Source organism: Cupressus sempervirens, chromosome 11 (genome assembly GCF_028749045.1).
Source record: "Cupressus sempervirens isolate cs-2001-9-10 chromosome 11, ASM2874904v1, whole genome shotgun sequence".
Classification (NCBI taxonomy): domain Eukaryota; kingdom Viridiplantae; phylum Streptophyta; class Pinopsida; order Cupressales; family Cupressaceae; genus Cupressus; species Cupressus sempervirens.
The window spans coordinates 596,069,907-596,095,097 of record NC_143128.1 but is presented as its reverse complement, the minus strand read 5'-3'; the positions used below and the strand labels follow the sequence as shown (position 1 = coordinate 596,095,097).

The window sequence follows — 25,191 nt, the reverse complement described above, 5'->3', positions numbered from 1 at the left end:
CAAAGGTAATATTCCTCTAATCTATTTTTCTTGTGAAGAATTTGGTCACATTATTACTAGGTTCCCAAATAGAGAAAATAAGGATGAGAAGAAAAGAAATAAGTACAAAAGGAAATAAGGAACAAAATTGAAACACTTACCAATGAAAAAATGCTGCTCTTCACTGGCGTGAGAAAATGCATGCCAAGTTTGATGATGGGTTGGACTATGATGAGATTTTTGCCCTAAATATAACTAAATATGATATAGCTAACCTTTTTGTGGACCCAAAAATTGGTAAACCAGTAGAACGTACAAAGCCCAAATTATCAATTAAATGGTGCACAAATGAAGCTATGCATGTGAACTTTTGAGATCGTTAGTGGATGATTTTTAAAAAACCACCACACAATAATTTAGAAGTGTCATTCTATTTCATTAAAAAATTGTATGCTAAATTTGTGTTGCTCCTCAAGATGAACTACTGGAGCATGAGGCCCAACATTGGTTTAGGAGGAGGAGCTCCTCAGAATAGACCCTTTGCCCAGTTGAAAAAAGATGACACTTTTGTCCCCCCTACTAATGTCTCCCCCACTCCTCCAATGCAGCATCTTGATATCAATGTAGAGGCTAATTCTTAGATGATTAGAGTCATCCATAGATTGAGTAGCCTATTGATATTCCATGCTAGGTTAGTTCCTCCCCCCCCCCCTCCCGCCCCCACATCATGTTGATAATCTTGGTACAAGTTAATCATCAACAAGCTCATCACATGTTTGTGTGCCCCATACTTGCATAAAGAGCAAGAATTTTTTTTTGGGTCATATAGGTGATCTTTCTGAGTATAGGTTTGTATTTGAGAAAGAGGATACACTAGACATGCATGTAGAGACTACATGCCCTAACGTGAGAGAGGAGGGACATGCAGAGGCATGGCATCCTACTATGTTGGTATGTGTATACATTTTTTTGTTATGACATATGTGATTTAAAGTTAATCTTTATAATAGTTATATTTTAACCCATACTGACTTATACATGTATGTGAGCATCATTCATGTTTAGTTGATGACTGAGGAGGAGCTCAGATAGGTTGATGTTTTCATGCTCTCAACTATTTCATTTGGCCTTGAGACATCTATGATACATTATTTTGTGTTCTCATTATTTTTTTATTTGATATTGGAGCATATATGGTTCCTAATCTTTCTTTTCTCTTGTAGGTATCACCTGTAAGTGGGGGGCAGAGTGTGTGGGGTGAGGCACAAACCATTAACAAGGAAAGGTAATTAGGTGTTTTTAAAGTGATTAAATATTGATGCATTCTTGTAAAATTTTTGTGTTAATAAAATTTAATTACATTCTTTATTGTACAAGGCATGGCTACTGGTGATGAGTCCAGGTAGATTCAGCATCGTAGACCCTATGGCATTTCTATTCGTAGTGAGAGCCCCATCGTATGTATAAGTATCAATCATTTTTTATTTTCCTTATTTTCATGAAAAAGTTCAAAACTAATTTTTGTGATATCAACAACTAGTCTTTAATATCTCATAGGAAACACCTAGTGCACAGGAAGATGGACATCAAAGTTTTGTATCTTTGCTCATGTAGCCATTATATCCAGAGGAGGAGTCAACAAAGGTAAGTTGTAGTTTGAATTCTTAATTATATGTTACAAATTTAGTATGCTATGAATTATAATGTTATAGTTTAAGTTGTATATTCATCTGACAAACATACTTGAACATATACAGGCCATAATCAATGAGGTTCAAGCAATGCTGGGGACATATGAGAGGACTCCTAACCAGCACAAGAGATTGATGAGAGAGGTATTTATGATGAAATTTTAATACTATAAATCTTCACTAAAAAAGGATCATTATGCATTTGAGTAATTCAATGTTAGATACATAAAATCATATAAATTTAGTAGTCTGACTTTGGGTTTTTATTTTTTGTTTATATAGGAGGCATATGATCAACCTAGTGCAGTGAAGAGGCTGCATTTTGATCATCCACCAATAGCATATAATATTATAGTTATTATAGGATGCATCATGAGACATTTTGGGATGGCATATGCCACATTGTATACATAAACATTGATATTATACAAATTTTGATGGCATGATCAACCACATTTTGTATATGGATCTATGCATTTTGATATATATTTGCGTAATTTGTTAATGGATACATGAACTTTGATATATATATTTGTGTAATTTGTCTATGGATAGGTTGATGTTGTCATGCTCTCAACTATTTCATTTGGCCTTGAGGCATCTACGGTACATTATGTTGTGTTCTCATTATTTTTTTATTTGATATTGGAGCATTTATGGTTCCTAATCTTTCTTTTCTCTTGCAGGTATCACCTGTCAGTGGGGGGTAGAGTGTGGAGGGTGAGGCACAACCCATTAACAAGGGAAAGGCAATTAGGTGTTTTTAAAGTGATTAAATATTGATGCATTCTTGTAAAATGTTTATGGTAATAAAATTTAATTACACTCTTTATTGTACATGGCATGGCTACTAGTGATGAGTCCAGGTAGATTCGGCATCGTAGACCCTTTGGTATTTCTATTCGCAGTGAGAGCCCCATCATATGTATAAGTATCATTCATTTTTTATTTTCCTTATTTTCATAAAAAAGTTCAAAATTATTTTTTGTGATATTAACAACTAGTCTTTAATATCTCATAGGAAGCACCTAGTGCACAAGAGGATGGACATCAGAGTTTTGTATCTTTGCTCATGTAAACATTACATCCAGAGGAGGAGTCAACAAAGGTAAGTTGTAGTTTGAATTCTTAATTATATGTTACAAATTTAGTATGCTATGAATTATAATGTTATAGTTTAAGTTGTATATTCATCTGACAAACATACTTGAACATATACAGGCCATAATCAATGAGGTTCAAGCAATGCTGGGGACATATGAGAGGACTCCTAACCAGCACAAGAGATTGATGAGAGAGGTATTTATGATGAAATTTTAATACTATAAATCTTCACTAAAAAAGGATCATTATGCATTTGAGTAATTCAATGTTAGATACATAAAATCATATAAATTTAGTAATCTAACTTTGGGTTTTCCTTTTTTGTTTATATAGGAGGCATATGATCAACCTAGTGTAGCAAAGAGGTTGCATTTTGATCATCCACTGGTAGCAAATGATATTATAGTTATCATAGGATGCATCATGAGATATTTTGAGATGGCATATGCCACATTGTATACAGAAACATTGATATTATACACATTTTGATGGCATGATCAACCACATTTTGTATATGGATCTATGTATTTTGATATATATTTGCATAATTTGTCAATGAATACATGAACTTTGATATATATATATATATATATATATATATATATATATATATATATATATATATATATATATATATATATATATATATATATATATATATATATATATATATATATATATATATATTTGTGTAATTTTTCTATGGATACATGTATTTTGATATATATTTTTGTCATTTATGTGCAATATGATATACATATTAATTTAGTATAGTATTGTTCAATTTATTGTGGATCATGCGTATTGTTCATGTTTATGGAATATCATTCATTTTCATTATGTTTGTTATATTCGACTCAAATGCAATAATTTGTGAAGAACATTTTAACAATATTTATTATCAAATTTTGATGCAATAGTTAATTTGAAAGGATATAATATATGTTTAATTTGAAATGATCTCTACAACCCCTTAAGATGTCACTATGGTTCGCTTGCCCAAATGCACTTAGAGCACCTTGGAGACTCTTTGGTACGAGGTGGCTGTGAACAATGGAGGCTCTCCATAGCTACAACAAGGGTGCCACTAGGGTTCACTCACCCATTTGGAGCTAATGGTGCTGATGATTCAATGCCAAGATTAGTGGTTTCAAAGTTACGAAGTGATGCACCAATGAATTGAGTCACACTGCAAGTTTTGGCATTGAGCAAGATCATTATGCCGAATTAAAATGGAATGTGATCTCTCAAAAATGAGATAGGTTATTATAGGCCTTGGCATGACCGTCTTGTAGCATTCAAATTTTCACTGCTAGTTCCCACAAGCTTTGAGTTACAACCCTCAGAAGATTGACCTCCAAATGCACTTAGAGCACCTTGGAGACTCTTCAGTACGGGGTGGCCACGAATGATGGAGGCTCTCTATAGCCATAAAAAGGGTGTCACTAGGGTTCACTCACCCATTTGGAGCTAACAACACTAATGATTTGATTCCAAGATCAACGGTTTTAAAGTTACACAGTGATGAACTAATAAACTAAGACACACTACAAGTTTTGGCATTGAGTGAGATCACTATGCCAAATCCAAATGGAATGTGATATCTCAAAAATGAGATAGGTTATTGTACGCCTCAACATGACCATCTTATAGAATTTGACATTTCATCGACATCCCCCACAAGCTTTGAGTTACGACCCTCGAAAGATTGACCTCCAAACACACTTAGAGAACCTTGGAGACTCTTCAATATGAGGTAACCATGATTGATGGAGGCTCTCCATGGCTAGGACCAGGGTGTCACTAGGGCTCTCCACTCATCCAGAGCTAATGGTGCTAACAATTCAATGCCAAGATCAATAGTTTCAAAGTTACGCAATTATGCACCAATGAACTGAGGCACATTGCAAGTTTTGCCATCAAGTGAGATTGTTGTGCCAAATCCAAATGAAATGTGATCTCTCAAAATGAGATAGGTTATTATAGGCCTCAGAATGACCATCTTATAGAATTTTATGTTTCACTGATAGCCCCCATGAGCTCTGAGTTATGACCCTCGAAAGATCAACCTCCAAATGCACTTAGAGCACCTTGGAGACTCTTCGGTATGGGGTGTCTGTGAATGATGAAGGCTCTCTACAGCCAAAATAGAGTGTCATTAAGGTTCACCCACCCATCCAGAGCTAATAAAACTAATTATTTGATGCCAAGATCATCTTTTTTAAAGTTACGCAGTAATGCACCTATGAACTGAGGCACACTGCAAGTTTTGACATTGAGCGATATCACTGTGCCAAATCCAAACAGAGTATGATCTCTCAAAACTGAAATAGGTTATTTTATGCCTCATCATGGTTTTCTTGGAGCATTTGATGTTTCACCAATAGCCCCTACGAGCTCTGAGTTATGACCCTCAGAAGATTGACCTCTAAATGCACTTAGAGCACCTTGGAGACTCTTTGGTATAGGGTGGTCGTAAATGATGGAGGCTCTTTGCAGGTGGAACAAGGGTGTGACTAGGGTTCACCCACCCATCCAGAGCTAATGGAATTGATGATTTGATGCCAAGATTAGTTGTTTCAATGTTATGCAGTGATGCAACTATGAACTGAGGCACACTACAAGTTTTGGCATCGAGCGGGATCATTTTGTTGAATCCAAATGGAATGTGATCTCTTAGAAATGAGATAGATTAGTATAGGCCTTGGCATGACCATTCTATAGCATTCAACTTTTCATTGAAGCCCCCATGAGCTCTGAGTTACGACCCTTAGAAAATCAACCTCCAAACACACTTAGAGCACCTTGGAGACTCTTCAGTACGAGGTGGTTGTGAATGATGGAGGCTCTCCAAATCTAGAAGAAGTGTGTCACTAGGGTTCACCTACCCATCTAAAGCCAATGGCATCGACAATTCAATGCTAAGTTCATCGGTTTCAAATTTTGGTGTTAGTATTAATAAAAATCATCATTTTTTAGGTCCCTCCACATAAATTACATTAAGTAAAAACATCTTTATTTCTTACATTAAATCAACAAATTTACATTTACAATATCTCAAGTGTTTCATCATTATTACATTAATACACAACTACCAAAAATTGTAGTGTCAAAAATAGAATAGATTTTTCTTCATTCTACTCCTTATTTAGTTTTTATCTTCATGCATGTATACTCTTCATGTGTACCTACATTCCAATATCATAAAAAATATTAGTAATTATTAAACAAGATAATCATCAGTTCACCAAATCATTATGAAAAAAATAACATAAGAAGTAAATATACCTAGCTAAGTGTTCCAATAGGGCCCTCTCACTATTTTAGGGTCTCCAATAGGGCTTCATGATCAACATTATTAATAGCGAAAAGTTCTTTTACTTTTGGTCTTCCTTGATGCTTCAACAACTTCACATTTGTTGCTATAATAAGATGTGAATATATGAGAATTGTTTTGTGCTTGTGATAGTCTTCGAATATAGGAATTCCATTCCTTATAAGCATGTATATTTGTAGCCATGTTCCAGCAAAAACAATTGAACTAGTAGGATATGTGAATCCATCATCATCTATGATCAGTTTAGCAAACTTTTTTTTACCTCTTACACAACGTGGTAACCAATAATCTAATTTCTCATCATTCCCCCGTGGTGCAACCAATGCAAAGACATGTCCTGGTTGAATAAGATCTGATAGATGGTTATGCTCAACTGAACTTTCAATGTCATCATTTTTTATAGAGAGTATGATAGACAATGGTGTAAGATAATATGGAGCCCATGTGTCCACCCACTCACTCGACTCACTATGATCCCAATCACACTGAAAATAACTAGGAAAAAAACAAGATAGTTGTCATGTTCAAATGGTCCATGTACTAGAATTAGAGCTCCAAAATGAATGCATTTTTTATGAGTCTCTAATAGTAGCACAATCTAATCCATCACCTATGGAACCTTCCTCAACCAACCAAAAGAACCTGCATACTGTTGAATCAAGAGTCCCCCTTGTGATAATGTTGAACTACACCAATCAACAATGCTACGAGCATCAAGAAGTTCTACTCTTCAAATCTTCAATTGCTTCTTAACTAAATCTCCTTTCACACATGCCCTTGCTCCATCATGTTCCCCTTTCCCATGGCTAGACTCAAAAAAACTCCAAATATGAGGCACCCCCCTCTCTACATGCATCCTACACAACCAATAAAATATGCGAGCATTCTTGAATTGACCTGTGCAATTATCTAACCAAATGATACATCTATCCATATCAATGTCATGCTCCTATAAGAAATCAAAATAATTCTTGAAACAATGTTTCACAAACTCATGAGAGTGAGATCTATCATCACTCATGTAAAAATGGTACTCTCTAATAATCTTACGATTATTTTTTGTACTATTAGGGGCATGTCTATATGTTATGTGGACAAAAATAACAATTTGAATTGTGTTGTAATACTGAGATTGTGTCTCATTTTGGGGCTACAATGTGTAGTTCTCTACAAATTCAACAATTGATATAGTAGTGTCGATGGGAAAAGTCTCCTTACACATTCTAAATTGTTGATCCAACCACCATGGCCTGTGACTATGCCTTGCATACTTGTAGAAAATATTTGTCTTGAAATATGAAATAAAAAACTAGCCACATTGATTTCTTTTGCAACCAATTCAAATTTAGAGCCCTCACCTCCACTCTTCAATGTGTATTTCACCATTTCATATACCATTTTTTTTACTATTGTCCTCCCAAGATCTTGTTTGCACCCCTCATCAAAACATGTGTCAAACTTAGATAAGCCACCACATTCTAAACACTTCTCATTTAAGCAAGCATTTTTATAAAAGATACAACCATCAACTCTAGGACATAAAAATTGATCTAGCAAAGTTTTTGATGATTTTGGAAGACCATTAGCACCACAGTTCTCCAACATTTATTTACTATGAAAACTAGAACAAATGGAGCGTAATAGTTCATGGTGCATAGAAAATGCCACATGATATTTGCAATAATGTGTATTTTAAAATTTAAGTGGTACACAACAAAATGGCTTCAAGGATTCAAAAGCACTTTGTGATAAATGCAATCTTGGATGACTCTCTCTAAATTCTTTGAACAAGATTGTTTGACTTGCCTCTAAATATTGTTTAGGATGTGGCATGCGATTTCTAATTCCAATTCTCAACTTCAACGCATCTTTAGCATTGGGTGATACTCTTCAGCTAGAGTGCTACAAGTGTGTAATTTCTTGCTTCACATCATCAGATAGGTTCTTATCAAAACATGGAAGTCTCCCACCAAAATCGCATGTTTCATTTTGAAGGGGATCATCAATTCTCTCTTATCTGCTAAGTGCTCTTCTCAAAGTAGTACAATTTAGGTTCAAGTTAATACAAGTTTGTCTCATATATCTACCCTTTCTCAAATGATGACTTACCAAAGTGGTTGTAATAACCCTTCGAGCAGCTCTCTTATCCTTCTCCCTACTATTGTTCCCAATACTATTGAGAGCACAAAAAATATTCTTCACAATAATGACATTTCTTTCTATTTTTTATTGACATGAATATTTAATTTAGAAAGCATAGGTCTCATCTTTTGCATCTTTAATAAGTGCATAAAAACTTGACATTGCTCCACCATAGTCTTGTTGCCAAAAAACATCTTATATAATCTTGAAGCCCATAACCAAATGGTTTTTTGTGATTTTTTTCCTTCCAGATTGGTAATAATCATTTCATCAATTTCAATTATCCATTTTGGTGTTCTAGGACCTTCATGTCAATTACAATTATGAGATATGTAATGTTCCTGTGCATTTTCATTTTCAACATGGTTAATCATGGCATTTACATTATGAACTGGTAACTTTCATTCTCTAAATTTTCAATCCTGACATTATCATTATCAATTGGTACATTTTCATTCCCCAAATGAACATATTTATTATCTGACTCTATGATTTCACCTTCGACCAATACATCATCAACTTGATTCATATTTAACATACCTTGTCTCTTCCTTTGGTGATTTATCTTGTCCCTTTCCCTATATGTTGCAATGTCTTCACTCAATACCTTCCTTTTTCATTTAGCCTTTCAATGACTATTTTTCCCATTTGAGACAAAAATACCAAAGATGTAATCAAACCTTATAGAATTTCTTTTTATCATATGGGCCCCAAACAATCATTTTTCTCCAAACTTGTGAAAATGGACCCAAAAAAATGTGATTATCTGGTCTAAAGTGATAGAGAATATTTTGGGAAAAAGTATGTCAATATTTTAGGTACCTAATCTCATTGGGTATCCGATTCAAGATCAGATACCCTATTAGATATCAGGTACCTGAAATGATCGTCCAAATTTTGGAGACAAATCAACATTTGGCATGTGTGCTAATCAACAACTAATTTATATTAGTATTTATTATTGTATTATTAGTATTATATATATATATATATATATATATATATATATATATATATATATATATATATATATTATATTAAATATAATATAGAAAATATAATATAGTAATATATATGATTATTATTATTAAATATAATATAGTCGAATGGGTTGAAAGGGGTCATAGGATAACCTATGACCCCTTTCGACCCATTTGAACAAATCAAATAGGTCCCTAGGGGTCATAGGGACATATGTTATCATGAAATGTGTTGAAAGTGGTCATAGGATAACCTATGACCCTAGTTGAGCCATTCAAACAAGCCAAATAGTTCCCTAGGGGTCCTTGTTGAAAGGGGTCATATGTTACCATATGAACCCTTTCAACCCATTTGAACAAATCAAATAGGTTCCTAGGAGTCCAATGACCTCTAGTGACATATGTTATCATGAAATGCATCGAAAGGAGTCATAGGATAACCTATGACTCCATTCAACCCATTCAAACAAACCAAATAGATCTATAGGGGTCTTAGAACCCCTAGTGACATATGTTGTCATGAAATGTGTCCCTATAACCTCTTTTGACCCATTCAAAAAAGCCAAATATGTCCCTAGGGATCCTAGGACCCCTAGGAATATATGTTGCCATGAAATGCGTCAAAAGGGGTTGTATGTTATCCTATGACCTCTTTCAATTCTTTTGAACAAACCAAATATGTCCCTAGGGGTCCTAGGACCCCTAGGGACATATATTGCCATGAAATTCATCAAAAGGGGTTGTAGGTTATCCTATGACTCCTTTCGACCCATTTAAACAAACAAAATACATCCCTAGGGGTCAGGGACATATGTTGCCATGAAATGCATTGAAAGGGGTCATAGGTTATCCTATGGCCCCTTTCGACCCATTCAAAACAATCAAATAGGTCCCTAGGAGTCCTAGGACCCCTAAGGACATCTGTTGCAATGAAATGCATCAAAATGGGTCATAGGTTAACCTATGACTGCTTTCGACCCATTCAAACAAATCAAATAGGTCCCTAGGGGTCATAGGACCCCTAGGGACATATGTTGTCATGAAATGTGTCGAAAGGGGTCATAGGTTATCGACCCATTTGAGAATTCGACCCATTTGAGCAAACCAAATATGTCCCTAGGGGTCCTAGGACCCCTAGGGACATATGTTATCATGAAATGTGTTGAAAGGGGTTATAGGATAACCTATGACCCTTTTTGACCCTTTTGAACAAACCAAATATATGACCCCTTTCAACCTATTCAAACAAACCAAATCTATTCCTAGGGATCATAGAACCCCTAGGGAGATATGTTGTTATGAAATGCATCGAAAGGGATCATAAACCCTTTCAACCCATTCAAACAAATCAAATAGGTCCCTTTGGGTCCTAGGACCCCTATGAACATATGTTATCATGAAATGTGTCAAAAGCGGTCATAGGATAACCTATGACCCATTTTGACCCATTCAAACAAACCATATAGGTCCCTAGGGATCCTAGAACCCCTAGGAACACATGTTGTCATAAAATTTGTCAAAAGGGGTCGTAGGTTGACCTATGACCCCTTTTGACCCATTCGAACAAATCAAATAGGTCTTTAGGGTCCTAGGACCCCTAGGGACATATGTTGCATGAAATGCATCAAAAGTGGTCGTACGTTGACCTATAACCCCTTTCAACCCATTCAAACAAACCAAATACATTCGTAGGGGTCCTAGGAACCTATTGCCATGATTTTAGTTCCCTATATTCTTCAAACTTCTAGGATTAGGGTTGAATCAATGTGATGGTATGTTTATGTCTATATTTTCTTTAAGGAACTTCTCTTCTTATATATTCCTTTGTGTGCACCTAGGTGTGCATTCAAGAACAATCTAATGCAATTGTTCATATTAGGTGATTATGAAAGGGAGGGTAAGTTTATGCATTTCCTAGATGATAGGGAAGTTGTTATAAAACTTAATTCTATGGTCAAGTATTTCATTGAAGGTATGATACATCTGATAGAAGATCACATCGCATTCAAAATAGATGGTGACTAAAAACATTCAGATCGAAGCTCAGGTCCAAGGTGAAGATCATAGGAACATCATAAATTCCAAAGAAGTCGAATCGATTATAGGAGAAGTAGATAAATCCTTAGAAATGATGAAAGAACCTGGTCAAAGATGGTGTGACTTTCTTTGAAATCCAATCATTGGATTATATTTAACCCACTCGTTTGCATTGCAAATTTGACAAGTCAAATGGCTCAAAGATTAAATCCAAATCGTCAGATGAAGACCAGATCGACGAATGGCATTTTAAGATGGAATTATAATGGTCCTTGGAGATGTATCTTCCCAGTCATCAAATCATTTGCTGGTGATTTAAGGTAACCAAGAGTTGACATTACGAAGTAGGGAAAACCATTATTCGCAGGGTCGTAGGGGGTTAAAGATGATTTGAGGTTAGTGTCAAGACAAAGAAAAAAGGTTGTGCTCATAAAGTCGCAGGAAGTTTAAGTCAACCTTGGGTTAAGGTCATGAGCAAGTGAAGGCTAGTGATTGCATGGTCGCAAGGGGTTAAATGAAACCCAGAGTTGGCACGACAAAGTAGTGAAAGCTAGTGATCACATGGTCGTAGAATGTTAAGGGTAATCTGAAGTTAAGATTGCCATAATGCGAGAGACGATAGCAGTTAAGGTGAACAATTTTTGCAAGGTCGCTAGCTAAGAAGCATTCAATAATTTTTAACTTGCCACTAGGTAAAAGTGTTAACAGTTAAACCTTAAAACAATCAATCGCATTGTCACGGGTAATCAAATAGTTAAAAGCTTTAGCTTGTGAAACTGCGAAAAGTAACCCATGATTAGCAATTTTGAATAGTTGCATGGTCACAAGTAGATAAAGACAACCCAAAGTCAACTCATTGAAGCTGCAAATACAAAAGATCGTAAGGCCACAAGTAGTTGAAGGTAGCCTAAGGTTAATGTTGTGAAGGCATGATCATGTTAGTGTGCAGTTGTTGCTAAGTCGCTACGGTTAGTAAAATTGAGACATGTCAAGCTGTGAAGTGGTGAATGAGAGGAGTCACAAGGTCATAGGCTAAAAAGATTCAAAATAGTTTAAGTGGAGAAATTGCAAAATCAAATGATAATTTTTTTATCACAACATCACATCAAATGAAGATATTGAAGGAAAGAAAGTTGTGAAAAGGCGAAAAGGGAGAAATAAAGAAGATAAAGAAAGTTGTGAAGAAGAAAAAAGGGAGAAATAAATAAGATTGCTAGGTTTTAATCATAATCTTTGATTCAAGATCAATGGTCACAATTTAAACTTGTTGTGATCCTTGAGATTCAAATTATATGGATTTGACATATACATTGGCTAGAAACTAAAACACATATGTTGAATGAGCTCCAATGGCTCTAATGATGCACACAATGATGATGTAGGTGGCACAAGTGAAGATGACCCTAGTGGTGAAGGTAATGATGATGGAGCTAGAGTAGGATATGATGAACCTAATGGTGCATACCTCATCAACATTAACATCAATGATGAAAGATAATGATTGTGGAGGTGTTAGAGGTGATGATCCATCCACTCTCCTAGCTAACTATGTATCATGTTGAATGATGATATTGGTTAATGATGTAGCTAATAAAGGTTTTGTAAATAAATTAACTCCTTTATGACTATTGGGACCACAGCATGAAACATGGTTTTTCTTGTTGTATGCCTCATTTCTTGTGATGGTACCACCCTATGGGATCTAGTTCTATCATGCACATAGTCTTTCCCTCTACCATGCCTAGTTGGTGGATGTCAAAGTAATTTGGTTTCTCACTAGGGTGAGCTCACAATATAGATTTATCAAAAAACATAAAAACACCTCATAATTATTACACAGTGGTAGGTCAAATATAATATACCACCTATCCCAAAAATCTGATCTCATCCTATTGTGACACACTGTGACATATTAGAGAAGAATGTGAACCATTTTGAGGGTTTCTAATCATTTTTACTTTTTTTCTCTAATGTATTGAATTGTAATTGATGATTGTTGGATTTCTTAGCAATTCAAGTGCTCTGTTGATGTAAATAATGAATCTATAACTAGCCAAGAACCCTAGGAGGGGCCCTATATATGTAATTTTCTAAGTTAATAGAAGCAATCAAAAATTTTATCCAACTTTTCCTCATGCATTTCCAGATGTCGAGTGAGAATCAAAGAGTTAGATGGAATGAAGAATTTGTATAATGTGGTCAGTTAGGTAATGTGATGTTCTGATTCAATGTAGGACTAGCATGCTAAGGTTTCTTTCACTGTCTCCTTCAGCCAAACTAACCTTGCATCTTAGAATAGTTTCTATGGGATTGTAGGACTGATGCATTTGAAGTTGTTAATTCCTTGTTAGATTCCATTTTAGTAAAGGGTTATCAGTTAAGGTGGATTCCATTTCATCTTTCATGTACATCTCTACTCTCTCCCTAGATTGCATTTTAGTACTAATCTGCATTTAGATTAGAGTAGGAGTAGTATTAGAAGGGCTTCAAGGTAGCTTGTGATATCCATTCCACTAGGTGTTATAGGTTTCCCAAATATATTTCTACCTAGGAAATTTGTAGTTATTAGTAGCCTGGTTTATCCTCTTATGCTCTCAGGTTAAGAGCATACACCCACAATAATGATATATTAAAGGCACAATTCATTGCATATATTGTATATAAGGGAGTTGTAACTTATAATTCAAAGTGCAGTGGTATAACACATACACTGACCCATTTGTTGGTGACATCCTTTTGTTTCTCACGTTTTGCGCATCTAGAGTCAAGATAAAGCCAAGTTAGCAAGAGGGACAAACTGTTAACCAACAGAACCCTAGGGACATATGTTGTCATGAAATACGTCGAAAGGGGTTGTAGGTTATGCTATGACCTCTTTCAACCATTTTAACAAACTCAATATGTCCCTAGGGGTCTTAGGACCCCTGAGGACATGTTGTCGTGAAATGCATCCAAAGGGATTGTAGGTTATCCTATGACCCCTTTCGACCCATTCAAACAAATTAAATATGTCCCTAGGGGTCCTAGGACCCCTAAGGATATATATTGTCATGAAATGTGTTGAAAAGGGTCGTAGGTTATCCTATGACCCCTTTCGACCCATTCAAAAAAAATCAAATATGTCCCTAGGGGTCCTAAGACCCCTAGGGATTTATGTTGTCATGAAATGCGACAAGAAAGGTCATCGGATAACCTATGACCCCTTTCGACCAATTTGCACAAACCAAATACATCCCTAGGGTCCCTAGGACCCCTAGGGACATATGTTGTTATGAAATGCATTGAAAGGGGTCGTAGGTTATCCTATGACCCCTTTCGACCCATTGGAACAAACCAAATATGTCACCAAGGGTCCTAGGACCCCTTAGGAACATATGTTGTCATGAAATGCATCGAAAGGGGTTATATATTAAACAACCAAATATGTCCCTAGGGGTCCTAAGACCCCTAGGGACATATGTTGTCATGAAATGCATCATAAGGGGTCGTAGATTATCATATGACACCTTTCGACCCATTCAAACAAACCAAATACGTGTCTAGGGGTCCTAGGACCCCTAGAGACATATGTTGTCATGAAATGCATCAAAAGAGGTCAAAGGTTATCATATGAACCATTTCAACCCATTTGAACAAATTAAATAGGTTCATAGGGCTCCTACGACCCCTAAAGACATATGTTGTCATGAAATAGTTTGAAAGGGGTCATAAGTTATCTTATGACCCCTTTCGACCCATTCGAACAAATCAAATAGGACCTTCGGGGTCCTAGGACCCCTAGGGACATATGTTGTCGTGAAATGTGTCAAAAGGGGTCATAGGATAACTTATGACCTCTTTCGACCCACTAGAACAAACCATATAGGTCCTTAGGGGTCCTAGGATCCCTCGGGACATATGTTACCATGAAATGTGTCGAAAGGGGTCATAGGATAACCTATGAACCCTTTCAACCCATTTTAACAAACCATATATATGTTGTCATGAAATGCATCAAAAGGGGTTGTAAGTTATCCTATGACCCCTTTCGACCCATTCGAACAAACCAAATATTTTCTTAGGGGTTCTAAGACCCCTAGGGACATATGTCATCATGAAATGTGTCAAAATGGGTCACAAGTTACCCTATGACCCCTTTTGATCCATTCAAACAAGCCAAATATGTACCGCTAGGGACATATGTTGTCATGAAATGTGTCGAAAGGGGTCATAGGTTATCCTATAACCCCTTTCAACCTATTCAAACAAATCAAATAGGTCCCTAGGGGTCCTAGGAGCCCTAGGGACATATGTTGTCATGAAATACGCTTAAAGGGGTCTAGGTTATCCTATGGCTCCTTTTGACCCATTTGAACAAATCAAATAGTTCTCTAGGGGTCCTAGGACCCCTAGCGACATATGTTGTCATGAAATGCATCGAAAGGGGTCATAGTATAACCTATGATCCCTTTTGACCCATTCAAACAAACCAAATATGTTGTCATGAAATGTATTGAAAGGGATCATAGGTTTCAACCCATTTGAACAAACCAAATACATCCCTAGGATCCCTAGGGATATATATTGTCATGAAATGTGTCAAAAAGGGTCGTAGGTTATCATATGACCCCTTTCAACCCATTCGAACAAATCAAATAGGTCCTTAGGGGTCCTAGGACCCCTACAGACATATGTTGTCATGAAATGCATCGAAAGAGGTCATACGTTATCTTATGAGCCCTCTTGACCCATTCAAACAAATCAAATAGGACCCTAGGGACATATGTTGTCATGAAATACACTGAAATGGGTCATAGGATAACCTATGACCCCTTTCAACCCATTCGAACAAACCAAATATTTTCTTAGGGGTCTTAGGACCCCTAGGGACATATGTTGTCATGAAATGTGTCAAAATGGGTCACAAGTTATCCTATGACCCCTTTTGATCCATTCAAACAAACCAAATACGTACACCTAGGGACATATGTTGTCATGAAATGTGTCGAAAGGGTCATAGGTTATCCTAAACCCCTTTCAACCTATTCAAACAAATCAAATAGGTTCCTAGGGGTCTTAGGAGCCCTAGGGACATATGTTGTCATGAAATACGTTGAAAGGGGTCATAGGTTATTCTATGACTCCTTTTGACCCATTCAAACAAATCAAATAGTTTTCTAGGGGTCCTAGGACCCCTAGCACCATATGTTGTCATGAAATGCATCAAAAGGGGTCATAATATAATCGATGACCTCTTTCAACCCATTTGAACAAACCAAATATGTCCCTAGGGGTCCTAGGACCCCTAGGGACATATGTTGTCATGAAATGCATTGAAAGAGTCATAGGTTAACCTATGACCCCTTTCGACCCATCCCTTTCGACCCATTTGAACAAACCAAATACATCCCTAGGGGTCCTAAGATCCCTAGGGATATATATTGTCATGAAATGTGTCAAAAAGGGTCATAGGTTATCATATGACCCCTTTCAACCCATTCGAACAAATCAAATAGGTCCCTAGGGGTCCCAGGACCCCTAGAGACATATGTTGTCATGAAATGCATTGAAAGAGGTGATAGGTTATCTTATGAGCCCTCTTGACCCATTCAAACAAATCAAATAGGACCCTAGGGACATATGTTATCATGAAATACACCAAAAGGGGTCATAGGATAACCTATGACCCCTTTCAAACCATTCAATCAAACCAAATATGTCCCTAAGGGTCCTAGGACCCCTAGGGATATATGTTGTCATGAAATGCATCGAAAGGGGTCATAGGATAACTTATGACTTGTTTCGATCGATTCGAATCCTAGGACCCCAAGGACATATGTTGTCATGAAATGCATTGAAATGGGTGATAGGTTATCCAATGACCCCTTTCGACCCATTCAAACAAATAAAATAGGTCCCTAGGGGTTCTAGGACCCCTAGGCACATATATTGTCATGAAATGCATTGAAAGGGGTCATAGGTTATCCTATGACCTCTTTTGACCCATTCAAACAAATCAAATAGATCTCTAGGACATATGTTGTCATGAAATATGTCGAAAGGTGTCATAGGATAACCTATGACCCCTTTCGACCCATTTGAACAAACCAAATATGTCCCTAGGGGTCCTAGGACCCCTAGGGACATATGTTGTCAAGAAATAGGTCGAAAAGGGTCATAGGATAAACGATGACCCCTTTCGACCCATTTGAATAAACCAAATACGACCTTAGGGGTCTTAGGACCCAAGGGACATATGTTGTCAAGTAAACCAAATACATCCTTAGGGGTCTTAGGAACCCTAGGGACATTTGTTGTCATGAAATGCATTGAAAGGGGTCATAGCTTATCCTATGACCCCTTTCATCCCATTTGAACAAATCAAATAGGTCCCTAGGGGTCTTGGGATCCCTAGGGACATATATTGTCATGAAATGCGTCGAAAAGGATCATAGGTTATGCTATGACCCCTTTCGACCCATTCTAGCAAATCAAATAGGTCCCTAGGACCCCTAGGGACATATGTTGTCATGAAATGTATTTTGACCCATTCAACAAATCAAATATGTCCTCAGGGGTCTTAGGACCCCTAGGGACATGTGTTGTCATAAATTGCATTGAAAGGGGCCATAGGTTATCTTATGACCCCTTTTGACCTATAAGAACAAATCAAGTAGGTCCTTAGGGGTCCTAGGACCCTTAGGGACATATATTGTCATGAAATGCGTTGAAAGGGGTCATAGGTTATCCTATGAACCCTTTCGACCCATTCGAACAAATCAAATAGGTCCCTAGGGGTCGACATATGTTGTCATGAAATGCATCGAAAGGGGTCATAGGTTAGGATAACCTATGACCCTTTTCGACCCATTCAAACAAACCAAATACGTCCCTAGGACCCCTAGGACCCCTAGGGACATATGTTGTCATGAAATGCGTCGAAAGGGGTCATAAGTTATCCTATGACCCCTTTTGACCCATTCGAACAAACCAAATATGTTCGTAGGGGTCCTAGGACCCCTACGGACATAGGGTAATCGATGCTATGGGTCAAATGGGGTCATAGGCTAACCCACAACCAGTCGTAGGCTAGCCCATGACCCCATTAGACCCATTGCATTGATTACCCTAGCCTATGACCCAATTACTATATAATAATAATAATAATAATTATAACAATAATAATAATCATTATTATTATAACAACAATAATAATACATTACTATATTATATAATAATAATATATGACTCTATATTAAATATAATAATAATATATTAGTAAATTATATAATAATAATATTTTACTATATTATATTTAATAATTATTATTATAATATATTAATATATGTTAATATATAATAATATACAATATTGTTGAACACTTGCCAAATTGATTTCCCTCCAAAATTTGGGCAATCAATTTTTGAAAAAAAAATTGGCTGCCAAATTTTGGGTACCCGATTAGGCTTGATATTTACCAAACCTCTTTGGTCAACTCAAAAAACGTGTTTGAGACATGTTTTATTGACATTCAGACTTCGAGTAGCCATCTCACAATATTTTTTTCATCAAAATTCAATGAAACAAAATGGCTTTTTTGATAACACTCTCAAGATTCCATCGATATAATTGTTGTCAAAATCCGAGTTCGATAATTATTTATTAGTTAATTTTAATGAAGATGTTTGTAAATTGTTGATTGACATACTAATTGAAAAATAGCTATAACTTTCAAATGGTATAACATTTTTGAAATTCAAAAGTTGGTCACATTCTATGCTTCGTCTAGTATAAGAATTTTTTTTGTAAATTTCTCAATTAGTTAAGGTGGTCAAACACGAGAGTTTTTTTATTCTCAAAAAGTTATAGTAGAAAATTCATATTAATTATTTATTTGGAGTAAAAATATGCAAAAATATGTGTCACATCCAAACATGAGTCTACTTTTTATATACATAATTATATTAAAAAATATTATCATTTGATTTTGATTAAGGTGGTCAGACATACACTTACTTTTTATTTTCACCTTGAAGATTTTGTATTACTGCATTAAAATCCAAAATTTTGACAAATCAAATAATTTTTTCTCTAGATAAGGCCTAGTAGTTTAGAAACTACATTCAATTTCCTACAAATTCTTTTCTTACAACTTTTTGATATAAAGTCCATAACTACTTCAAAATTATGTGTCATGTTAACATAACCCTAATTTGTTGGTTTTTCATTGCAACTTAGGGCCATAGTTTGGTTGACCATGATTTGCACATTCCCTATTGGGGAACTATATAGTTAAACAATATTGAATTGTTTCCAAGAAGCTAAAATCCATTGTATAAGTAGAGCTTATCTTTGTATGTCTCTAATTCTAGTAATAAATTATAGTTATTCAACTCATGTGTATAGAGGGTTATGTGATAGGATTAAGATGGATTTTTTTTGTAGAAGTTCAAGTAGCATATGTTCAAATGTATGATGAGGTGAAGATATAGAAGATCTGTGAGATGTTAAGTGAATGTAATGTATGTTTAACCCTATGTACAACACCAATGCTAATATCGACCAAGAGAATGTTCCATGGTTAGGTAGCCTAATTTTCAAGCTCACTCAATATAGAGGTTGTAAACCAACCATGGTTCGTTTAAACAACCAATAACATTTCATTAATATTGTTGATTAATAATGAAAAACATGTCAAATATAAGTGTAAAAAAAAAGGACTTCACTTCTATTATGTACATCAAGACATGAAAGATTAGGACTAGTTAGGTGATGAATCTTGTGTAAATATAAACTAGTTAAACATAATTCTATACGATGTGTGTAACCCAAGTCGAATAAGGTGATGAACTTGACTACATTCCATAAATGTCATTACAAATAGAAACATTGGCTAAGGTAAAATATGTTAGTGCTAGTCATTTTAATTACTCTAGGTACATTACCTAGTCTCAAGTCATACTAGTCTAGAGTAGCTAAAGTATATGGCCAACTAGAGTTGTGTTGGGAACATCCATTAGTGTCAAATTACTTATCTATATTTACACTCTCGCAAAGGGTCATACCACTTTGAGTAGGAAGTTGTGCAAGGTGGACCAATAGATTCATGGTTGGTTGGTAAAACATCCTAGTGATACTTTTCTTCAATGTTACACTAGATCTAAAGGAAATCAGAATGAAATCAAATTGTTTGTACAATTATTATAATCTTCTTAAATTACTTCATTCTTCTTATTAAGGTAATTTGATAGTCATGATGTATGGAAAGTTTTCCTTAAATTAGTAGCTTTTTATTTCGCTTAAAGATATAGTTTGGTTTATAGTTTAATTCAAAATAAAAGAAATTATTAGTTAATGTTGGTTTGCAATTGATTTTCAATTTTTTAGTTTATGTTGGTTACATTTTTATTCTCCATTCAGTAGTTTGATCTTGTTACACTTTGAGAAATATAATTGCAATACATACTCAACAATTAAATCCAAAAGTTGAGTGTAATTAGCTCCAAAACCAATGGTCAAAGAAGGATTATGAAGTTGTCCAAAGTCAATCATCATTATCTAAAAACTTATGTCTTTAGGTTGGAGACACTCAAGTTTTATGCAATCTCAAAATTCTTTTATGATTAATCTCAATTTCCAAGGGATTGATCCTTAACAATACATACTTGATTTAATAAATGTACTTGATCTCAAAATTCTTTAGTAAATGTACTTGATTTAATAAATGTAGTTGATCTCAAAATTCTTTTATGATTAATCTCAATTTCCAAGGGATTGATCCTTAACAATACATACTTGATTTAATAAATGCACTTGATCTTTATTGCCCAATATACTTTGTCATAATGTGCGCTTGGAAATTTGTTCAACTTCACTTCTTTGGTATTCAAAACTTTAAGGTGTCAATTGAGGTTGTCACTTATCAATTTGCCAACATGATAGGCTAGTTGAATCTCATAGGTCAAACCATTTTGGCAAGTTAGATTATTGAAGATGAGTGATATTGAAGATATGGAATTATTTTTGTCCCTAACAAAAAACATTATTTTGATTGCATCTTTACATTTCTCATTTTTTTGGTGATGTTTACTACATAAAACAATGTTTTTAAATCCTATCAAAGTTCCAAGAACAAGACAATAAACTTAGAATTAAAACTCCTTATTCCACATGCCTCAAGATTAAATTAGATTGATTGTAAGTTATCCTGTGATGATTTCAAAATAGAAATTAACCATGTATAAGTAAATTAAGATTCAACAATAAAAAAATGATTAATATGAGAAAAGTAAAACAACTAAAATTTAAAATTGAACTATAAATACAATTCAAAACTAAAATATACTTGTATTATTGTATTAAGTACATTTTCATAAATAATAGATGTATTACCCAAAACAACTAATGTTACACAACTATATAAAATCAATTGAAAAAGATTTTGTTATAATAAAAAATTAACATTAACAAAATGCAATTAATAAAATAGGTCTAAATTTATAAATATATATGAACCTCTTAGAAATTGTAGCGTCCGCACTCTATAGAGCAAGCAAAATATATTAGCTGAAATAATGTCCAATATTTATTTTAAGATTTCAGAGCTGGCTGAATGAATTGCACTTGTTTCTTTTGAGACTAGATCTCCCCGTCCCATAGCTCTTCAACACTTCTGTAAGGGCTAGTTGTGGAGTTTACAAGATGTGCTGCCCTCACTATCTTCCTCTGCTCAAGCTTGTTAATTTTCTCATAGTCTTCTGCACTTAAACACCAGTCAAAAATTTGAAAATTCTCTGTTATTCTTCCTTTATTGAAGCTTCTAGGGACAACACACACTTCTTGCTCTATTCCCCACCTCAACAAAACCTGCCAAAAAAATTAAGGATTCTAGCATGATATAAACTTCATTATAAGAGAGGTAAGAATCTACAATACAATGGTAAATTATGAGCTTTCTTATTTGAAAAATCCTGACTTCGAATCTACTTGAACTTAATAAAAATAATTAATTCTTACTTCTTACAATTTGTTTAGAGGCAAAAACTTCATTATCAGCCAAAGGTTAATAATGACCAGAATATAATGAAATACATACCTGTGCTGCAGTCTTCCCATGCTTTTGAGCAATTTCCTGAATGATGGGATTTTCCAGCAACACACTTGATCCCCATGTAGTGTTTTGCCCTCCCAAAGGAGACCATGCACATACTTGAATTCTCCTCTTACTACAATAATCTCTCAATTTTTTCTGCTGCCACATTGGATGCATCTCTACCTGGAATCTTCACAAATAAATTTTGACTTCCCAAGTACAATTTGAAATGTAGAAATTGTAGGAAATCTATGTATTAAACAGCTTAGTTGTAGATCTATAAAAGAAGCAGGTGAAATTGTAGGAATTCTATATAAGAAACAGCTTAGTTGTAGATCTATATAACAATTAATTGGAATTGCAGTAAAGCTGTGAAAAGCTCACCTGATTGGCAACAGGGAGAACTTTGGCATAGCTGAGCAAGTCCTCAATCTTTTTACAAGAGAAGTTGCTCAAGCCAATGGCTTTTGTGAGACCCATTTCAAAACATTTTTCCATCGCTTGCCAAGTAGATTTGATATCCAGGGGCAAAAAGTCTTCTTCTTTAGGGGGGACGGAATATCCTTTCCTCAACCTCACAGGCCAGTGGATCAGAAACAAATCCACGTAATCCAGCTTCAAATTCCTGCATTCAGAGAAGGGTAAACGATACAGAACAATGAGGAACAGAGAGGAAAGCTATATTTGAACTTTGAACTCGAGGCTGCAAGCCCAGAAATCATCCAGTACATTATTGGGTAAGGGTGTGATTCAAGTTTCTGCTGGCGAACTGAGGGTTTTCGCATTTGAAGGGTTATGTTGAGTAGATAACCATTTAATAAGACGATTGGAGTTATTAAGTTTTCGGGAAGACACTAGGGCAATGTTTAGTGGATTACGGTTTGTCTTAAAAGATAATTTACAGGCAGTGTCAAATCTCAAATTTCAAGGATATGATGGGATGATAGGAGTATTCAATCCATTAGCGACCTGTGACAGTATAAATTTGTTTAAATTTATACAGGTTTTTACTTTTAAAGTTGTAAGAATTTTATTCAGACTCTTAACCGTCCTGTTTTGCACAGAAGACTCGTACGAATTTGTTCTAGGAACAATCTTGTCTGCATAAGAACTTGTCCTCATAAAATCAAACATTAAATATCTGTAAGGTAGTATTTTTTATTAGATAAAGTATGAGACCTGCTGTTCTCAAAGATTGAAAAAGAAAATACCGATGCTTTTTTAAATCTTTTAAATTATTAAGGAATTTCTCATTTAAAAGATAATATGGGTTTATACTAAAACAGAATCAAAGGTCAATTTCATCAATAGATCTGAAATCTGTTGATGAAGTTGAGTGATTCTGAATGAACCTAAAAAGAGATCAAATATTTCCCAACAACATAATAGATGAGGTTGAGATTCTGTCTTTACTGACTTTGATAATAGATGGGTCTGACATTCTATTTTGACTGACTTTTAATCTAATGGATGGATATCTTGAGAAGTCAAATCCATCAGTAGATCCTAAATTTATTGGTGATTTTAGATGATTCAGAATGAAATTAGAAAAGATCAAATCTTTCTAAATATAAGGATCCAAAAAGATAACAGATGAAATTATATCCATGATTTTGATAGAATAGATACCCCTGAAATCTCACCTCTCTTATCACATAACAAAATGACCTTGCAAAGAATATTAAAATCCTCTGTAAAAGGGGACAAATCTGAGAATTAACTGATTAGAATTATTGGGGAATCAGAAGCCATTAGCAACCAGAGACTCAATAACTCCACCTAAAAACCTGTCAGTAATGACTCTTAAAAGTAATAAAGGTTTGTTTTAAAACCCCGAGATCTTCCTTTCCCCCCACAAAAAAAGATAATAAGAAACCCCAAAAATCTCATAAATTTTCCAAAATTAAACATCTAACGGATTGCAGTACTCTAGGCTTCGAAATCAATGATTGAAAAGATTACAGTACTTAAGGCTCCTGGAGATCGCAGCAAGAGGATCATCATGTTCATCATTCCATAGTTTAGTAGTGACAAAAATATCTTCTCGCTTAACAAGCCCGCTTTGGAAGGCCTCCATAAGTGCTGCTCCTAGGGCATCTTCTGAGCCATAATAGCTTGCAGTGTCAAAGTGTCTGTAACCGACCTACATGCCATTCACAGCCCTAAATTATTTGCTCATCACTTCTTACAACATTTTCGAAACAAAATTTATACAAATGTCTAACTCTATTTTTAGGGATCTACCAGGGCAAGATTTGTAAATTTAAAATAATGTATGAGAAACTAGGTTTAAATTAACTCACTTGGAGAGCCACTGTGACTGCAGATTTAATCTCCTCAAATTTATTCCAAGCAGCAGTCCCAAGCCCTATTACAGGCATTCTTCCTCCTGAACTCAATTCTCTAGTCTGACCTACGAATTCCATATTTTCTGCAGATCAATAAATTGCAGTTTAGGTCTTCAGGGTATATCAAACAAGCAGTACAGTATCTCAAGTTCTTGCTGTAAACTCCCATGAAAAAATAAAACATAAATCTATCATATGCTTTATTAGAATTTCCACAAATGCTTTGAAAACTTTCTAGGCCATGTGGAAATTGGCATCAAACTGTGTGTGAAATGCTGACGTTTGCTGTTTGGAATTAACAGGATGTCTCGACAGTGCATTCTCTCTCATTGCCAAATGTTAAATGTATTTTTGTCCTTTCTCACGAGGTGTTTTCCACCAGAAGAATCCCCATATTAGTTCTAATTTCTCGCCTAAATGATTGCAACCAGCTAGGTACAAGAGGTTTTCCAGTGACTTCACTATTTCTTAATCTCCAGATTAACTTAATAGCATCACTTTT

At 35.2% G+C, this 25,191-nt stretch overlaps 1 protein-coding gene across 1 annotated transcript in view; it reads right to left on the bottom strand.

The window, feature by feature from the left end:
• Positions 1-24,858, bottom strand: part of LOC149531081 (NADPH-dependent aldo-keto reductase, chloroplastic-like) — a 35,381-nt gene extending 10,523 nt beyond the window's left edge. The window contains exons 1-4 of the mRNA XM_089811153.1: positions 24,645-24,858; positions 24,309-24,484; positions 22,726-22,966; positions 22,345-22,524 (exon numbers count right to left, since the gene is read on the bottom strand). Of these exons, the coding sequence (XP_089667279.1) occupies positions 22,345-22,524; positions 22,726-22,966; positions 24,309-24,484; positions 24,645-24,767 (720 nt within the window). The 5' untranslated portion in view covers positions 24,768-24,858. The remainder of the gene's footprint in view (positions 1-22,344; positions 22,525-22,725; positions 22,967-24,308; positions 24,485-24,644) is intronic.
• Positions 24,859-25,191: the final 333 nt, after the last annotated feature.